Below are 19079 nucleotides of genomic sequence, written 5' to 3'. Positions count from 1 at the left end.
AGCACAGTTGAATCTCCCAATATCTAAGTGTTGACATCTGTTATGGATTCAATTGTGTTCCCCCAAAATATGTGTTGAAATCCTAATCCCTGTACCTAAAGATGTGACCCTGTTTGGAAATAGGGCTTTTCTTTTGCTATGTTGATGAGCTCACACTGGAGTAGGGTAAATTCTAAACTAATCAGTTCTGAGTTGTAAGAGGAACAGAATAGACATAGAGACACACAGAGTGGAGTGGGGGGAGGCAGGGAAGGGAGAGGGCAGTTTGAACCCACCAGGTACTCCTCAGGAGAAATATGTGGCAGTCTGCTTCCATAAAAATTTATAGCCTTAGAAACCCTATGGGGCAGTTCTACTCTGTCCTATAGGGTCACTGTGATTTGGAATCAACTCAGTGGCAATGGGTTTGGTTTTCGGTTTAGGCACTCCAGTATAGAAACTTTTTGTTTTAGTTTATCTTTGATAAAAAGTGATAAAAACATTGGTAAAACCCTGCTTTTTAGGTTACCAGTCACTTTTACATCTTGTATCCCATTAGGCCCTCCCAACATCTTTGGGATATAAATATTCTACTTTGTAGATGACGGCATTAAGGCTCGGAGTAAAAGCCATGCCCAGGGTCACTCAGCACAACCTGGGAAACTTTGCCAGTTAGAGCTCAAGACTTCTGTCTGCAAATGACATAAGCTGTTACTGTTTGTTTTGTGAAATAGATGAGTCAGTGCAGTTATGATAAAATTCCAACTCCTACATCCTAAATTATAATTCTAATCCATAAGTAACATCTCATTTGGAAATTGTTGAGCTATTATGTAATCTAGCTCATTTCAAATGTAGTAATCATGATAGATAGGTAGATAGACTGATAGTGGAGATAGATTGATTCATAGTGGGCATTGAATCGACTCTGACTCACGGCAACCTTATATGCAACTGAACAAAACATTGCCTGGTCCTGTATCAACCTCATTATCACCAGGATGTTCAACCTGATCATTTCAGCTATTGGGCCCAGTCCATGCCACCTCGGTCTGCCTTACCCTTGTTGGCCCTCTACCTCACCAAACATGTCTTCCTCCAGCAATTGATCCCTCCTGATGACTTGTCCAAAGCAAATGAGTTGAACAGTAATGTGTTATGATCCATAAGGTTTTCATTGGCCAGTTTTCAGAAGTAGATTGTCAAGCCTTTCTTCCTAGGGTGTCTTAGCCTGGAATCATCACTGAAACTTAACCAGCATCACAGCAACACACAAGCCACTAAGTACAACAAACTGACAGATGAGTGGCTTGGGCCTAACCGAGCTGTGTCACAATTTCCTTAACAGTAAAGGGAGGCAGGCGTTGTGATAATACCTCTCCACCGTGTGATGCAGTATAAGAAGACGATAGAGTGATACGTACCTGAAAGCACTTTGAAAAGTTAAAAAAAAATAAAAATAATAAAAATGCTTCTCTCATCGCTGTATTTGGAGAAGAACAAAACAAAACAAAACAAAAACAGTGCTTCTCATCCAAACCACCTAATGCCATCTCTTGTAAATGCTTGAACTCTGAAATGAGTTTTGTGAGTTTGTCTATGAACTAAAGTTAGGCTTTTTACCTAGTTGTCCTGAAAAGTTGAAAGCTAGTACTTGGATTATTATGTTATTCTTCAATAAGGACCCATCTTTAGCCAAATTGAGATGCCCAATCTTTTAGTGCTATAATTTGTGTTATTATTGTTATAAAATCATTGAAACCATATCACAAAAAAGGAAAAGAGTCAAGTTAAATCACCCATACTTCCACTACTTTATCTGCCGGTATTTTTATGTATCCCTTTCCAGTCTTTTCTCCCAAATGTGAAGGCTGCTTTTTTATTTTTATTTATTTATTTTTGCTGTTGTTTTCTTTCTTTCTTCTATTGGCCTTTAGGTGAAAGTTTACAACTCAAGTTAATTTCTTGAATAAAAATTTATACACATATTATTAGGTGACATTAGTTGCAATTCCTATAATGCGACAGCACACTCGCCTTTTCCACCTCGGGTTTCTTGCATCCTGTCCGTTCCTGTCTTCATCCCGCCCATTTGGTCTTGTGTATCTGATTGAACTAAGAAGCAGACTCTTCACAAGTATTATTTTATGTTCTATAGTTCAGTCTAATCTTTATCTGAAGAGTGAGCACTGGGAACGAATTTAGTTCTGGGTAAACAGAGCGTCAGGCGGCCATGGCTTTGGGGGTTCCTCCAGTCTCAGTCAGACCATTAAGTCTGGTCTTTTCATGTGAATTTGAGTCCTGTTCCACAATTTTCTCCCACTCCATCAGGTAATCTCTGTTGTGTTCCGTGTCAGGGCGGTCATTATTGGTAGCTGGGCACCATCTAGTTCTTCTGGTCTTAGGCTGATGGAGTTTCTGGTTTATCACTTGGGCTAATATTTTCCTTGTGTCTTTGGTGTTCTTCAATCTCCTTTGCTCCAAGTAGGTTGGGACCAATTGGTGCATCTTAGATGGCCACTCACAAACTTTTAAGACCCCCCAGGCACCACTCACCAAAGTGGGATGCAGAACATTCTCTTAATAAAATTTGTTATACCAACTGACCTAGATGTCCCCTGAAACTATGGTTCCCAGGCCCCAGACCCAGCTACTCTGTCCCTTAGAGTGTTTGGTTGTGTTCAGAAAACTTCTTAGCTTTTGCTTTAGTCCAGTTGTGCTGAGTTCCCCTGTATCCTGTATTATGTGTTGTTCTTCCCTCCACCTAAGATGATTCTTGTCTGCTATCTAGTTAGTGGATTTCCCTCTCCCTCCTTCCTGACCCTGGTAACCTTCAAAGAATGTTTTCTTCTGTGTTTAAGCCTTTTCTTGAGTTCTTATAATAGTGGTCTCTACAATATTTGTCTTTTTTTGACTAATTGTGCTCAGCATAATGCCCTCAGATTCATCCATGTTGTGAGATGTTTCATGTTGCATAGTATTCCATTGTGTGTATGTACCATAATTTTGTTTATCCTTCATCTGTTGATGGGCACCTAGGTTGTTTCCATCTTTTTGCTATTGTGAACAATGCTGCAGTGAACATGGGTGTGCATATATCTATTCATGTGACAGGTCTTATTTCTTTAGGTTATATTGTGAGGGGTAGGATTGCTGAATTGTATGGTATTTCTACTTCTAGCTTTTTAAGAAAGTGCCAAATCAATTTCCAAAGTGGTTGTACTATTTTACATTCCCACCAGCAGTGTATAAATGTTCCAGTCTCTCCACAACCTCTCCAACATTTATTTTGTGTTTTTTGGATTATTGCCAGCCTTGTTGGAGTGAGATGGAATCTCATTGTAGTTTTGATTTGCATTCCTCTAATGGCTAATGATCCTGAGCATTTCCTCATGTATCTGTTAGCTGCCTGAATGTCTTGTTTGGTGAAGTACCTGTTCATATCCTTTGACCATTTTTTAATTTGTTTATATCTTTTTGTTGTTTCAGTATCTTGTAGATCTTAGAGATTAGACCCCTACTGGCCATGTTGTAGCCAAATTTTTTTTCCCAGTCTGTAGGTTCTCTTTTTACTCCTTTGGTAAATTCTTTTGATGAGCGTGTTTGGTTTTTAGGAGCTCCCAGTTATCTAGTTTCTCTTCTGGTGTTTGTGCATTGTTAGTTATGTTTTATATTCTGTTTATGCCATGTATTAGGGCTCCTAGTGTTGTCCCTATTTTCTCTTCCATTATTTTTATCGTTTTAGATTTTGTATTTAGGTCTTTGATCCATTTTGAGTTAGTTTTTGTACATGGCATGAGGTATGGGTCTTGTTTCATTTTTTTGCATATGGCTATCCAGTTAGAAGCATGCTTTTTTAAAGGTAGAAATTAGAGGGTACAAACAAGTTGAATCATAGTTTTTCACTGATTTTTAACAAGATAAGCATTTTCCCATGTTGCCATGTAACCGTCAATTTCCATGAGCTAACCAGCGAGCTCTCTAGTAAAGTAAAAGCAAGTTCTCTAAGAGGAGCACCTTTGCTCTTTTATTGAGGCCTCAGAACTGACCACAAAGAAAGGTGAGAAAGTTGGGCATTCAGGGGTGCTGCCTGGAATGTCACTGGAAACCAGCTCCAATCAGCCCTTTCCTTGTCCCTTACTTTGTTAGAATCGCCACCGACAAAGGAAGCATAGCTAAAAGCTTCATTCATCCGTCTCCTCCACTCTGTCTTTAGACCTTGTTGCTTAAAATAACAGCCAGTCTCGGGGGTAGGGTTTGCCCGGACTGTCCCAGTTTTGGCACTGCAAGCCCTGCATCCTAGAAAATCCTTCAGTCCAGGGCAAATCGGGACAGTTGGTCACCCTTCCAGAGGAGAAGTGGGGTGACTGTGTGCAAGGCCTTCATGATTGGCCAGCCTGTGAGGGTCCTTGTCCTAGAACTTCCTTGACTATCAGGATGTGGGTAGCTATCTTCGTTTCTTAGTGTTGCCATAACACAAATACCTCAAGAGGATGGCTTTAAAGAACAGAAATTTATTTTCTCACAGTTCAGGAGGCTAGAGGTCCAAATTTAGGGCACCGGCTTTAGGGGAAGGCTCTCTCTCTGTCAGCCCTGGGGAAAGATCTTTGTCTCCTTCAGCTGCTGTAGCCCTGGCATTCCTCGGTTTCTTCACATGGCCTCTATCTTCCCCAGTTTGTGCTTGCTCACCTCTGTGTCTGCTGCTCCTTATAACTCAGAATTGATTAGGTTTATGACACCCCCTGCACTGATATAGCTTCAGTAACATAATAAACAAAACCTTAATTACAGACAGGATTATACCCGCAGGTATAGGGTTTAGGATTCTAACATGCATTTGGAGGGGGCGGGGACACAATTTAATCCTCAGTAGTAGCCAACATGTGATTTTGGGTGTCATGACATCCTGTACACTTGCCTACTGGCTTCTCATGCTCACTGTCACTGGATCCTGGGACGTTTGGCCACACTCATCCTTCTCTAGAGGCACCCAGTGGCATATTCCTGTGGGGGTGACCAGACTTCATATAATATTCAGTTAAACACAGGAGCCTTTGAATTCTTGTATTTAAGGCTGGCAGCCTTAAATGCCAATTCTGACATCGCCGTGTGTTGTGTCATTAATGTGACTTCTTTTTCTGTTGCATTTGACATATGTGCCATTAGAAGTTAAAAATGGTTCACTTGCTTTGCCAAGGACGGATTTCCATTTGCCCCAAATGGTAGACCTTACATATATCACGTGTGAAAGATTATGCAGTTCAGCCCTTCACCACCTTTTTCCAGAGAGTTGGTGCTCTTGTTTATGATGAGCCTTGAATGACAACGGGAACAGCTCAAGGATGGGTTTCTTTTCGTGTCAGTCCAACAAAAGTACATTGTAATGCTGTATGTATAAGCCTGTTTTTTCCACAACCTGTAGATTTTGCTCTCTTCTCTTAAGGATGAAATAATAAAATTTATTTCAAAATACACTTATGATTGTCAGTCAAGGAAGCTACCAAAGGCACTTAGGGAAGAAATGTAAGCTGTGTATCGTGGCCTTGAAGAGGAAGAATATATCAGTGTGCTTGTGTATTTGCTAGTTAATCGGCATCTTTTCATTTAGGCCTAGAAGAGGAATTACTTTATAGATGATTATCTTCGTTAATCAGCTATAATCAGGCCTTCCTAGAATGGTGAAGTATTTAAGCTTTGTTCACTGGTACAGATCGTATATAATTGTTTCCAGACTATTGACCAAAACAGCTGTTGGAGATTTTGCACTGGCCGTGCGTGGCCATATGTACTCAAGGTCTTTGAGACAGTTTCTTTGTACAAGCAGTGCAGATATTTTATTGCTGTAGTGTAGTTGAAATTTTTAAGCAACTTTAAATCTTATAGGGTTTGTTCCTTTTAGTGTCCAGTTAGGAGGGTGAGGGTGGTGATGGGGACCATGTAACATGAAAGGGCCCTGCATTCCTACAGTGGAGGCCCAGGCTCTTTCATCTCAGTCTGAATCCTGTCCCACTGCTGCTTGAGGATTTGGAGTGTGTAAAAATCCTGGGCTTTTTAATTATGTTTAAGCCTTTTAAGAAGCCTGCACCATGAAGGCAGAGATGGAAACATGTGCACTGAAACATTTTATATCCAATTTGAGAATTCAACCAAAGGTCTACATTTGGGCCAAGTCAGAGCCTCTAAATAGATCAAAGATAGCATGGAGTAGAGGAAAACCTCTTTGCTGGGAGTAGAGTGGCAATACTTGAGAGGTAATGTTGTGTTCCCAGACCCAGTACCCAGTGCCGTCGATTAGATGTCTAAAAATAGCATAAGGAAAGTAGAAAACAAGGGAAAGAATTATTCAGATTTCCATTATTAAAATTAATCAGTGGTATTCATCTTTAAATTTAATTAATAAATATGTAAAGATGTACACCTATTTTATACAGTTGTAATTGTGACATCTTATTTTTAGCTTTTCAGCTTTTGAACTTCACATTATATGAAAAACATTTTCCATATTGCTATATGGTCCAAACATTTTAAATGGCTGGACAATATTCTATAAAGTTCCTGTACTACCATTTATTTAACCGATTAGGGGACTTTTAGATTGTGTACATATTTTTAATAGTGATAAGACTCAATGAAGATAAAACCAAACCAAACCCGTTTGCCATCAAGTTGATTCCAACTCATAGTGACCCTATAGGACAGAGTAGAACTGTCTCATAGGGTGTCCAAGGAGAGCTTGGTGGATTCAAACTGCTGACCTTTTGGTCAGCAGCCGTAGCTCTTAACCACTATGCCACCAGGGATTCCCGATGAATATAGTCATATAATTTTTCTTCCCCCCTTTGGGCTTATTTTTATAAAATACATTTCACAAATTTGGATGACTGGGTCAAAGAGTATCAATATTTTTAAGTCTTAGAATTGAACATTGATTTTGTGAGGAGTGATGCCACCTGACAGTGTCCCCAGTAATCTCATTCAAGTTCATCAGTAGTAGGTATTGCCTAAAGTCTTTTTTAATGCAAATTGAAAATTGTTTTGGGAGAAAAGGGTTCCCTTAGAGGTTTTTCTCCTATAATACACATAAATTTGGCAAAAAATTGTATTTTAGGAAGAAAAGACATTCCTCACTGTTGACAAGTGTCTATCGTATTTAAGAAAAGGTGGGGTTGGAAAAGGCATGGCAGACAAACTTGTCTCCAGGAGTAACGAGTTCAAAGCACCTGCATTTATCTGTCTGCCTCAAAAAAATTATAGTTGCCGCTCACATCGGTGTGGCAGGGAGAGCAATACAGGCTAGCAACACCCAAGAGAATGCTCAGCTTGCTTCTGCAGTGTCTGAAAACAAAGTTAATGAAACGCAGGCTTCATGAACATCCTAGGGTGTAGTATTGCTCTGTTTCACTAAAATGCAACCACAGTCGTCCTCCTTAACATAGCTGCACGTCCAGCTAAAACCTGATATTACTGGGTAATACAGCACAAATGATTTTGGAATCAAGAGAGACCTTTGTGTGGATTCCTATGAAGAATCAAACCTTTGGAAGACTGCAATGGTTGAGACAAGGCTTGAGTTTATTTCAGGGTGTTTGTGTGTGTGACTAACTGGAAGAAAATGATGCCTCTGATCTGCTAGGCTGGCTTTTTTGGGTACTGAATCTGAGATGTTCATGCTTTCTTTCTCTTTCTCTAGCTATCTCTACTTGTCTGTAGTCAGTTACAGGCTTCACCTGCTGAATCCTGCATTTGCTGATGGCTTGATTTCATTTCAGGTTCTGATCTACAATGGCCAACTGGACATCATTGTGGCTGCTCCCCTGACAGAGCGCTCCTTGTTGGCCATGGACTGGAAGGGATCCCAGGAATACAGGACGGTGGAAAGGAAAGTTTGGAAGATCTTTAAATCTGATGATGAAGTGGCTGGTTATGTGCGGCAAGTTGGTGACTTCCATCAGGTATGGAGACACTTGGGGGCATGCGGCTTGTGGGAATGGGATGAGGGGATGAAAATAAAGTCTGCATATCAGTAAGGTAAGATGGGCTTTAAGCAGAGTCATCAACAGGCAGAATGTCTTTTGCAGCTCCACTTTCAACAAAGTCTAGCACATAGACAAAAGTTCAGTATTGTTCAAGAGATAAGGAGACAATTAAAGACAGTACTCAACCATGTTAGTTTCCTAGGACTCTCATAACAAAATACCATAAATCGAGTGACTTATGAGAGTGGAAACTTATTCTCTCACAGTTCTGGAGGCTAGAAGCCCAAATTCAGGATGTCCATAGGGTCATGTTTTCTCTAAAGGCTCTAGGGAAAGATCCTTCCTTGTGTCTCTCAGCTTCTGGTAGTCCCAGGCATTCCTTAGCTGACAGATGCATGTTCACATGGCCATTGTCCCTATCTCCCTGTGTCTCTTCTCTTTTATGAGAAGTCATTCATATTGGATTGGAACCCAACCTGCCTACTCCAGTATGACTTAAGCTAACTTAGCTAATAACATCTTCAAAGATGCTGTTTCCAGACAAGGTCACATTCACAGGTATGGGGGTTAGAATGTCAACATATCTTTTTGGGGGACACAATTCAATCCATAGCATCAGCCCCAAAAGTTGAATCATTAACGACAGAATTACAGACTGTTTGGGAGCAAAGGGGAACTTGAGAAATTACCTGCGATGATTCAATATAATCTCTTCTGAAAAGTCTGATTATGTTCTTCTATTACATGTGGAGCCCCAGGACAGAATCTCCATTATTCCTAGCTATGCCCCATAACAGAACCACCACAAAGCTTCCAGAACCCACAGGCCTGTGGCTCTGCTGCCCTCCCCAACCCAGTGAGCAATACCCTGGCTGCTGTAAACCATTCCCTAGAGGTCAGAGGTGACTTCTGGCCAAGCCCGTGCACTGTACCTCTACTTTGCAGGCCTCAGCTTCTCAAGGATGAACAGGGGGCTTCTCCCATGATTACATGGTAATTACACAGTTCATCTCCAGGAAGTTTTTGGAAAAATTAAGAACACTCCTAGATGAGCTTTTGCTTAGTCAAGAGGAGGAATTTAAACCTTCCAGATTTGATTTTTTTTCCCCCAATTTTTAATTTGAAACAACGTTAGTGCCTCAGTTCCGTACCTCCATGTGTTTGGAGTTAATAGATTTCTAATGCCCAAGTTTTCCATTCGGCAAATCATGCTCCAGACAGAAATTTACTGGAGGCAGACTGCCTGAACAGTCCTTTGTTTTGGGATAGCAAGAGAGAGTTCACTAAGGATTCCGTGAGAGGTCCCTGGGTTATAGTATGCATTACTCGTTGTTGTTATTAGCAATCATGGTTATTCTAATGTAAAAAGGTACACTTGCCTTTAACAGTGTAACATAATGTTGATTCTGCTTTTTTTAAAATAAAAACTAATTTATTTATTGAATTATAACATACCATAGAAAAATTCACAAATCATAAATGTACAGATAAGTGAATTTTCACAAAGTGGGCATACCCATGTAATCATCACTTAGATAAGGAAATGGAACATAACCCGTGCTCCTCACAGTCACTATTCCCTTTCCAAAAATAACCACTATCCTGACTTCTCACACCCTAGGTTAGTTTTGCTAGTTTTTGAACTTTATATAAATGAAAAATAAATGAAAGTATTCAGTATATACTCCTTTCTGTGTGGCTTTTTTTGCTCATGAGATTTATCCATTTTTTTATATGTAACAATGGTTAGTTCATTTCCATTGCTGTTTGGTACTCTGTAATATACATACTTTAACCTATAGATAATGGTACTATTATCAATTTAATTGCCTTATTTCTAATTTTTCACAATTAGAAGTAATGCTGCTATGGACAATATTGGACATGTCTTTGGCATGTGTTTATATACTTTTCTGTGGAGTATACATGAGAGTGGAGTTATAGGGTGTCAATTTACACACCCACCAGTTTGCCGGTCTTCTGAGTTTTAGGCATTCTGGTGGGTGTGTAGCCTATATCATTAGGGTTTTAATTTGCATTTCCCTGGTAACTAATGAAGAGGAGCATCTTTTCATATATTTATGGGCCATTTGGATGTCCTCTTATGAAGTCACTGTTCAAATTGTTCTCCCCTTTTTCTCTTGCATTGGCTATCTTTTCTTGATTTGTATCTGTTCTTTATATCATCTAGATATGAGTTCTTAGTCGTATCCGTTGCAAATATCTTCTCTCATTCTGTGGCATACTTGTCACTTTCATAATGGTGTTTTCGATGAACAGAGGTTCTTGATTTTTATGTAGTCCAATATATCAATCTTTTCTATGGTAAGTGTTTTTGGTATCCTGTTTGAGGATCACCTAAGCTCATGAATGTATTGTCCAGTTGTTATCTTCTAGAAGCTTTCACTTTTGGATCAATAATCCAGGTAGAATTGATTTTTATACCTGGTGTATGATGTCAAGATTCTTTTTATTCTGTAGAAATATTCAAATGATTCAGCACCATACTGAAAGGGCCATTCTTTCCCCTCTGTTCTGCAGTTTTATCTTTGTCATAAATCATAAATTTGTGAGTTTATGTCTATTCTCTGTATTCTATTCCACTAGCCTATCTCTATCCATGAGCCAATACCTTAATTGCTCTACCTTTATGATAAGTCTTCATAACTAGGAGTATAAACCCCCAACAATATTATTCTTCAAGATTGGTATGGTGTTATTCTTGGCTTTTTGCATTTCCATATAAATTTTAGACTTAGCTTGTCAATTCTACAAAAAGTCCGGCAGAGGTTATGTTTGGGATTACATAGATATCAATATGGAGAGAATTGATACCATTATAAGCCACAAACATGGTAGCTATCTATTTATTTATTTAGGTCATCTTTAATTTCTCTTAATTGTATCTTGTGCTTTTCTATATGGATGTATTATGTAACATTTGTTAAATAATCCTAGGTAGGGATTTTTTTAATGCTATTATAAAAATTTTCATTTCCTAAAGCTGGTAAAAGGGAAACCAATGTAGAGAAGGGAGAGTGTTGACATGTTGTGGAGTTGTTAACCAATGTCCTAAATCAACTGTGTACTAACTGCTTAATGAGAAACTAGTTTGTTCTGTAAACGTTCATCTAAAGTACTATAAAAAAAAATGATAAAAAAATTTTTTTTCATTTTCTAGTTTTTTTGCTGGTATGCAGAAATACAAATGATTTTTTTTTTTTGTCTTTATATGCAATCATCTTGGTAAATTTTCTAATATTTTGTCTTTAGATTCTCCTGGATTCTCTCCATACATAATCATAATGTCTTATGAATAATAACATTTATGTTTCTTCCTTTGCAATATTTATACTTCATGTTTCTTTTCTTTGCCTTACATCACTAAGACCTTTGTTAAGATGTCAGAGAGGTGGTGTTAGTGGGACTCTATGTTTCATTCCTACAGCAGAAGGAGTGCTTATCATTGAATTTGGCTCACTAGGTTTCTTTATCTATACTTCTAAGAGAAATTAGCCTGTAATTTTCCTTTCTTATAATGAATGTTCTTTTCAAGTTTGGGGATGAGGGTTATGTTGGCCTCATAAAGTGAGTTGAGTTGTGTTCCCTCTCTTCTCCCACAGGGGACAACTTTTTTTTTTAATCATGGATACCTTTCTGGTGGGGAAAAATGCTTCTGTCTGCACTATTGACTTGTTAAGAAAATGATAGATGTTACTGGGTCCGACTGTGTATAATAATATTTGGTTATATATGCATGCGTGTGTGTATATTTGTATTCATGCATATACCTATGATATATGTAGAGGCAATATAATGTAGTGGTTAAAGACATGCTTTTGAGCCAGGCATCCTGATCTTCTACTTACTAGCTGTGTGAACTTGGGCAAGTCTCTTAACCTATGCGTCAGTGTCCCCTCCTTTAAAATAGAGATAATAGTAACACCTATCTGATAAAAAAAAGATAGGATTGTATAATTGATATGTTTGAATTGTGGTTTTGGTGAAGACTATTCCCCATAGTGTGGACGGCCAAAAGAATGAAGAAATTAGCCTTAGAAGAAATACAACCAGAATACTCCTTAGAAGAAAGGCTGGTGAGACTTCAATTCCCTTACTTTGGACATGTCATCAGGAAAGACCAGTTGCTAGAAAAGGACATCATGTTTGGTAAAGTGGAGGGCCAACAAAAATGAGGGAAACCCCCAATGAGGTTGATTTTACAATAGCCACAAGAATGAACTCAAACAGGTGAATGATCATGGAGATGGTGCAGGACCAGGCGGCGTTCTGTTCTGTTATACATAAGGTCACTATGGGCCAGAGTTAGTGTAATGGTGACTAACACCAAAAACATAGGATTGTTGAGGGGATTCAATTAGCTAATTGGTGTAAGATGCTGTGCATGGCTCATAGTAAATGTTTGTTATTATTATTGTTATTATCACTACTCTAGGTCACTTGCAGCGCCCTCATGGCACAGTGGTTAAGAGCTGAGCTGCTAACCAAGAGGTTGATGGTTTGAATCCACCAGCTGCTCCTGGGAAAGACTATGGGGCAGTTCTACTCTGTACTGTAGGGTCGCTGTGAGCCGGAATCGACTCGACAGCAACAGGTTTGATTTGGAGGTCACTTGCCCTGGTGGTGTAGTGGTTAAGCACTACGGCTGCTAACCAAAGGGTCGGCAGTTCGAATCCACCAGGCGCTCCTTGGAAACTACGGGGCAGTTCTACTCTGTCCTATAGGGTTGCTGTGAGTTGGAATCGACTCGACGGCACTGGGTTTGGTTTTTTTTTTTTTTTGGTGCAAGAATACACATAAGGAAAAATATAGATAGTAAAAATCAAGATCAGGGAAATATGTAATTGAAAATCTACTCAAATAAAAAGTTGGAATAAAAAAGATTCAGGCCATTAAGAGCAATAATGATGGTTGAGCTGCCAGGGAGCGACAGACAGGTCACTTCTCTTCCATCCACTGGCTGCTTTGTGATTAGAATGTCACCAGGACACACACACAGTATACTGCCCCCCCCCCCCCCCCCCCCCGCCGCCCCAGAGCCTTTGAAGCTTGCCTCTGCCAACTGTTATTTTGTCTCCTGGTCCAGCCTTGTGAAACTCTGCAACACCTAGCATTTCACATGTGTCCTGTGAGGCCTTTTGCATAGAAAGTCCACTTGGGAGGCCAGATTGCTGCTTCAGGGCAGCATGTGCCACAGAGGTGGAAAAGGGGATTGGCCACCAGTCAAAAATGTGTGGCAAATATCACACTGAGCCCACCGACCCTTCTCGTGAATGCAAAACATATTTTGAGATGAAATGGCGCTTCCCCTGGCTGCCAAAAACTGGGTAACAAAAGAAGCAAGGCCCACATATGTTTGCGATAGGCAGTGTTTTACCACGCAGCAAGGGATCTGCATTTTAGTTAGCTGATTTTAAAATGCTGGCAGAGATCCTTCCCTCTTGCTGTTCCTGTGTCCGATTGGGGGTGGTATGTTGACATGAGGGGGATGAAGGAGGGAAGTAGCTCCGGTGTTAACAAAGGCATTCTCTGTGAGACTGGGATCTGGGAGTACTGTCCAAATGTCAAGCATCTGATAATGAAAAAAAAGGACCTTAGCCATGGACTTGCTTTTTAGCATTAGACACAAAGAACAGAAGCATGCGTATGGGTCTGCCAAAAAAGAAACCTCGCTTTCTGCCAAGCACCACAGCTCTTAATTTAAAAATCAAAACTAAAGTAGAGTTGTCTCTGGATGGTCACCTAAAATGTCCACTGAAAGGAATGATAGCTCCCCCAGGGGAGAGGCATGGGACTGGGGGAGAGAGCAGTTTCCCCGTGTGTTCACGTCAAGCAATGCCTGGGAGGCCAGCGCAGCTCCAACCATCTTCAGAGATCAGATGAAGAATGAACGCTTCTTGTTGCTCCCTGTCGATTCTGGCCTGGACGGTATCGAGTCTTTAGTGTTTGTTCCAGTCTAAGAATCGGACACTGCCTTGATGCATAGTCTGGGACAGTGGGCTTTTCTGAGCCTCAGTTTGTCTATAAAATGTGAGGTTTGGATTGAGCTATCGCTAAGGCATCTTCTAACAAAAATCTGCAGTATCTGTTTTCATTGAAGTTTAAAGGCTCAGTTAGCAAGCAGTATATAAAAAACCAGTTGCTGTCTAGTAGATTCCAACTCATGACGACTCCATGTGTGTCAGAGTAGAACTGTGCTCCATAGGGGTCTCGACGGCTGATTTTTCAGAAGTAGATTACCAGACCTTTCTTCTGAGGCATCTCAGTGTGGAATTTGAACCCGTAAACTTTCAGTTAGCAGCTGGACATGCTAACTGTTGACACCACCCAGGGATAGTGCAGTGGCCTTCAGCAAAGGTCCTAATTCTCTCTACATCTGTCTGTGTGTGTGTGTGTGTGTGCGCGCGCGCACGTGTGCACATATGGGAATGGAGAAAGAGATATAAAGAGGAGCTATACTTACCAAATGTAATTCTCAGGCTTAGGGACAACTAAGATGATAGGTAAGCTCTGAGCCCCTACTAGTGCGGTATCTGGATCTCAGGGGTCTAATCCTCTTTCTCCTTGGCTGTTGACAACCCTTACCCATCACTGTTGGGATCTGCCCTTGCTGCCCCACTTGGGGTCTTTCTCTGCCCTTCTGCAAATGTCCAAGTTTCTGTGCATGATTTGTTTAGCTGGTGCCACTGCTTTTGAAATGCAAGACATTTTGTTCTTACATCATCGAATCACCATTTCAGCTCCAAGGAAGTTTTAACCCCACCTTTACAAATATAAAATTTTAATCAGAATAATAGCAACACTGATGGATTTCTTTAAGAACATTTTCCTAGAATAAACTTCACTAAAGTAAATTTTCTTAACAAAGCATCAAACCATTTAAGTTATTTCCATTTTTATTTTACTGAAAATATTTTTATTAAGACTAATTATTTTCCATGTAAACAGTGGCACAAAGGCTTGATTCATTGATCAGTGTTTATTCTCATTTAATGTTACAGATTAAAGTTTCTGCCGTTGTCAGTTTTTCATAATTCCCAATGAGTCTAATTTTCCTGGTTGCAGTTTGAGTCCCTATTATTTTTATTTTATGTCATCAATGTCAATTCCGATTTATTCAATAATTACAGAGTGGATTACATTAGCTAGGTAACATTTTACAAGTGGAGCAGATGAGGAAACTGAAGCCCAGAGGTTGAGTGACTTGCCCAAGGTCTCCTAGCCATTTCATGTCAGGGCTGGGATGAGATTCTAGCCCGGGTAGTTTTACTTCCCCAGGGTAACCCCCTTTGGAATGAATGATGGCTACACAGCAGTATGCTGGGACAGTTAGAGTTGGAGCCTATGTACACTTCTGCCATAATCAAAGCAGGGGCCTGAGAAATCATGTGTTTCATATCTAGTATTAGCTCTGAAACCGAATTTGTGGTACCCACCTCCTACAGACAGAGTATCAGATTTTTTGGAGGCAGTATGGGTTAGTTAGGTCCCTGGGTGGCACGAATGGCTTGTGCTCACCTGCTAACCAAAAGGTTGGCAGTTCAAACTCATCTGGCAGCACTGTGGAAGAAAGCCGTGGCAGTCTGCATCTGTAATGGTATAGCTACAGAGTACTTCTACTCTTAACACGTGAGGTCACCGTGAGTCAGAACTGACTCAACTGCAACAGGTTAGAGGTTAATTGATGGTAAGGCCAGGTTCATGCAATGTTAAGAAAAGCCATGGTGTTATCTGGGAGTTTCCGATATTAATAGAAGAACATACACTGAAATGTGCTAAAATGAGCGGAGAGAACATGGCGGACAGATCCATGGAGCTGGAGGAAAGTATAAGGTGGGGCACGGGGTAGAGTGCATAGTCTGGTTTATCTGGAACCTAGAGAATGACAGCTGGGAAAGAAACTGGAGGAACAGGTTGCCTTGATGGTAGGCTAAGCGGTGATATTCTATTGCTTAAGCAGTGGGGAGCCAATGAAGGTTTTTGAGCACATTTTGAAGCTGTTCTTTGGGAAGTTTAAAGTGACAGCAGTAGGAGAAATTTAGCATGGAGAGATCAGGAAAGGGGGAGACCTTGGAAAAAGGAGTTGTGTTAGGAAATTTTTTGGAAGAAGAGCCTCTACCTGCTTCATGAGAACACCTTCTTGATGCTTAATTCTGAGCTCTTGAAATAGAGGTGGGGAAGTAAGCTTTGGAATGTTCAAGCTATGAACACCGAGCCCTGTCCGAGAGGTGGTGTCTACTGTGTATCCCCAACAGTTTAGAGGCTAGATATCCGCAGGGAGAGCACAGCCTGCCAGCATCACCCTCATGGTCTCCTGGGGCAGCCATACTAAGCCTTTCTGTCCCTCTAAAGCACAAACTGTGATCCTCACCTACGTACTGACCCTAAACCCGCAGATTTGGCTAATGGAGCCGTCAGGCCTATGGTTGACCTCACTCTCCGCAGGGGCTTCTCTTACCATGTCCTCGTTTCCAACAGGAGGCAGGCCTCCAGCTAGAGGGTATGTCCAGAGAAAATGAAGGGAAGGAGGATACCACCCCCAAAGCTTGACTGTTTTGGAGAGTCATGGCCATTTGGAGCCACCATGTGGTGCAATGAGAGAAGGATGGACTTTTGAGTTAGACAAACCTGGTTGGAATTTCAATTTTGCCACTTACTAGCTGTGGGCTGGTTGCTTGTTTCTATAAAATCTGAGTGAGAACAGTCACTCCATAGGGATATGGGGAAGGTCAAAGAAGGCGTTCATGATGGCTACCAATTACTCAGCATTTAGGAGCTCTCAGACCTGTGGTCTGCCATGAACTTTTTTCCACAAGTTTGTGGAATCCTATTAGCTACCCTGTAAAGTATATCATGGTATTTACTGATTTTCAAACGTGGAAACAGAAGCTTCACCCAAGAAACTTGCTTTAAATCATTCAGGTTTCCCCAGAGAAAGAGGATATGTATATATGTAAAACCAAAAAAAAAAAAAAAAAAAAAACTTTTTGCCGTCGACTCGATTCCGACTCATAGCAACCCTATAGGACAGAGTAGAACTGCCCCATAGGGTTTCCAAGGAGCAGCTGGTGGATTCAAACTGCCGACCTTTTGGTTAGCAGCTGTAGTTCTTAACCACTGTGCCACCAGGGCTCCATATATATGTACATAAATACATACATGTATATATATGTATGTATGCATGTGTATATGTATGTGTGTATAGGTGTGTATGTATATGTGTGTGTGTGTATGTATATATATTTTAAGGAATTGGCTTATGCAGTTATGGGTGCTAGCAAGTTTAAATTTTGTAGGGCTGCTGGCAGGTTGGAACTCAGCAGGAGTGGACATTGCGGTCTTGAATCTGAAATCTGTACAGCAAGCCAATGGGCTGAAAACTCAGCAGGAGCTGATGTTGCTGTCTTGAGGCAGAATTTCTTCTTCTCTGAGAACCCTCAGTTTTTGCTCTTAAGGGCTTTTAACCAGTTGGACGACCCCTACCCACATTACCTAGGATAAACTCCTTAATTAAAGTCAACTGACTATAGATGTTAACCACCCTACAAAACACCGTCACAGAAACACCTAGATTAGCATTTGATTGAATACCTGTGTACTGCGGCCTCTCCAAGTTGACGCACAAAACTACCCATCATAGGCTTCAAATAGATCTGACTCCCCAAACCTTGTTCTTTTCATTGAGCCACAGTGCCTGTAAGTACCTGTGAGGGGCAGTGGGGTGGGAAGGGATGGAATACTCCTTTTGACCAAATCCAGCCTACATGCCTGTCCTTGGAATGTGTATGTAGTGGTGGAGGCAAGAGTGGGGCTGGGATGTAAGTGGTGGATGGTATAGTTGGCAGCACATCCAGGACCCCACGGTGTTCCCTAAAAGAAAGAGAGCGCTTACAAGAAGGAGTATGATAGAGAAAGATTAGAGAGAATCAAAACCACAGCTTCCTAATTGGGCTTTTCTAAAACTAATGATAACCTTATTTTGTTTCTTTGACTACACACAATAACAACAAAATGGAGAACAAAATGGCTGAAATCCTTTGAGTAGAATGGAACTTCAGGCTAGGACTTAAACGTTTCCATGGATAATCCAAAGAAGCAATGACAGAGAGCTGGCCACCTGCCTTTCTTGGATTTCCTGCTGACAGTTCATTGTTTTTTAGAATTTTAAATAGCTTAGGGAGCATTATGAGCTGTTCATGAAGGACCTAACCGTTCCAGAAAGGTCTTCAGGAAGTCCTTAGTTGCACTGACATTAGAGGAAGCAAAGAGCAGTGAGCCTGACTTTTGCATTTGACTAGTTGAGAGGGGATAAGAAGTTAATTTTTTTTTAAGTGGCGGAAACTGTTAAATAGATTTGAGACAATGACTATCAAATGCAGCTAATTCCCTGGAAAAATGTCTTGGCTTTGTTGCAGAAATTTTTGCAGAAACAGAATCTTCATTTCTCCCCCAGCTCTGTGGCTTTCTACAAAGAAAAATGTTCTGAATCAGAGGTTCTTTGTGTCCAGTTTCTAGACCTCGGGAAGGTTCTTCTGTTTACTTTTGGGAGTCAGACTGTGGGCAGAAAACCTGAGCATAGCAATAAAGCCCTTCCCTGCCCCCCCCCCCCAGTAATAAGACTTGATATCATTGGAGAAGGAGTCTTGGGGTGGCACAAATGTTTAACTGCCAGCCTGCTAACTGAAATGTTGGCAGTTCGAATCCACCTAGAGGTGTCCCAGAAGACAGACCTGGCAAACTGCTCCCAAAAAGCCACAGCCTTGAAAACCATGGGGAGCATTCTACTCTGCACACATGGGGTTGCCCTGAGTTGGAATCAACTCGACAGCAACTAATAACAACAATCATCAGAGAACATCAAGGCAATCACAGGTTAGGTTCTCCAGAAGTAAGTACTGAGGCAAAATTATGGGTGCAAGATGTTTATTAGGGATCAATAGCTATGAAGAGAAAGAGGGAAGAGGCAGGATTGGATATAGGAAGCAATCAAACTGTGATACAGACCCAACAAAGCCTTGGCCAACCTGGCAGAGAGCTCTGGGGAGAGCATTTTCCATCAGTGTCCCACCACATTGGACCAAAATGGCCACCCTTTATATTCCC

General features: G+C 40.8%; 1 protein-coding gene across 2 annotated transcripts in view; it reads left to right on the top strand.

Annotated features, from left to right (window-relative positions):
- Positions 1-19079, top strand: part of CPVL (carboxypeptidase vitellogenic like) — a 142122-nt gene that overhangs the window by 103518 nt on the left and 19525 nt on the right. For both annotated transcript variants that reach the window (XM_049893582.1, XM_049893583.1), the window contains exon 12: positions 7749-7931. In XM_049893582.1, the coding sequence (XP_049749539.1) occupies positions 7749-7931 (183 nt within the window). The remainder of the gene's footprint in view (positions 1-7748; positions 7932-19079) is intronic.

Source organism: Elephas maximus, chromosome 8 (genome assembly GCF_024166365.1).
Source record: "Elephas maximus indicus isolate mEleMax1 chromosome 8, mEleMax1 primary haplotype, whole genome shotgun sequence".
Taxonomy (NCBI): Eukaryota; Metazoa; Chordata; class Mammalia; order Proboscidea; family Elephantidae; genus Elephas; species Elephas maximus.
Note: the sequence above shows the minus strand (reverse complement) of the source record. Positions and strands in the feature narration are given on the sequence as shown.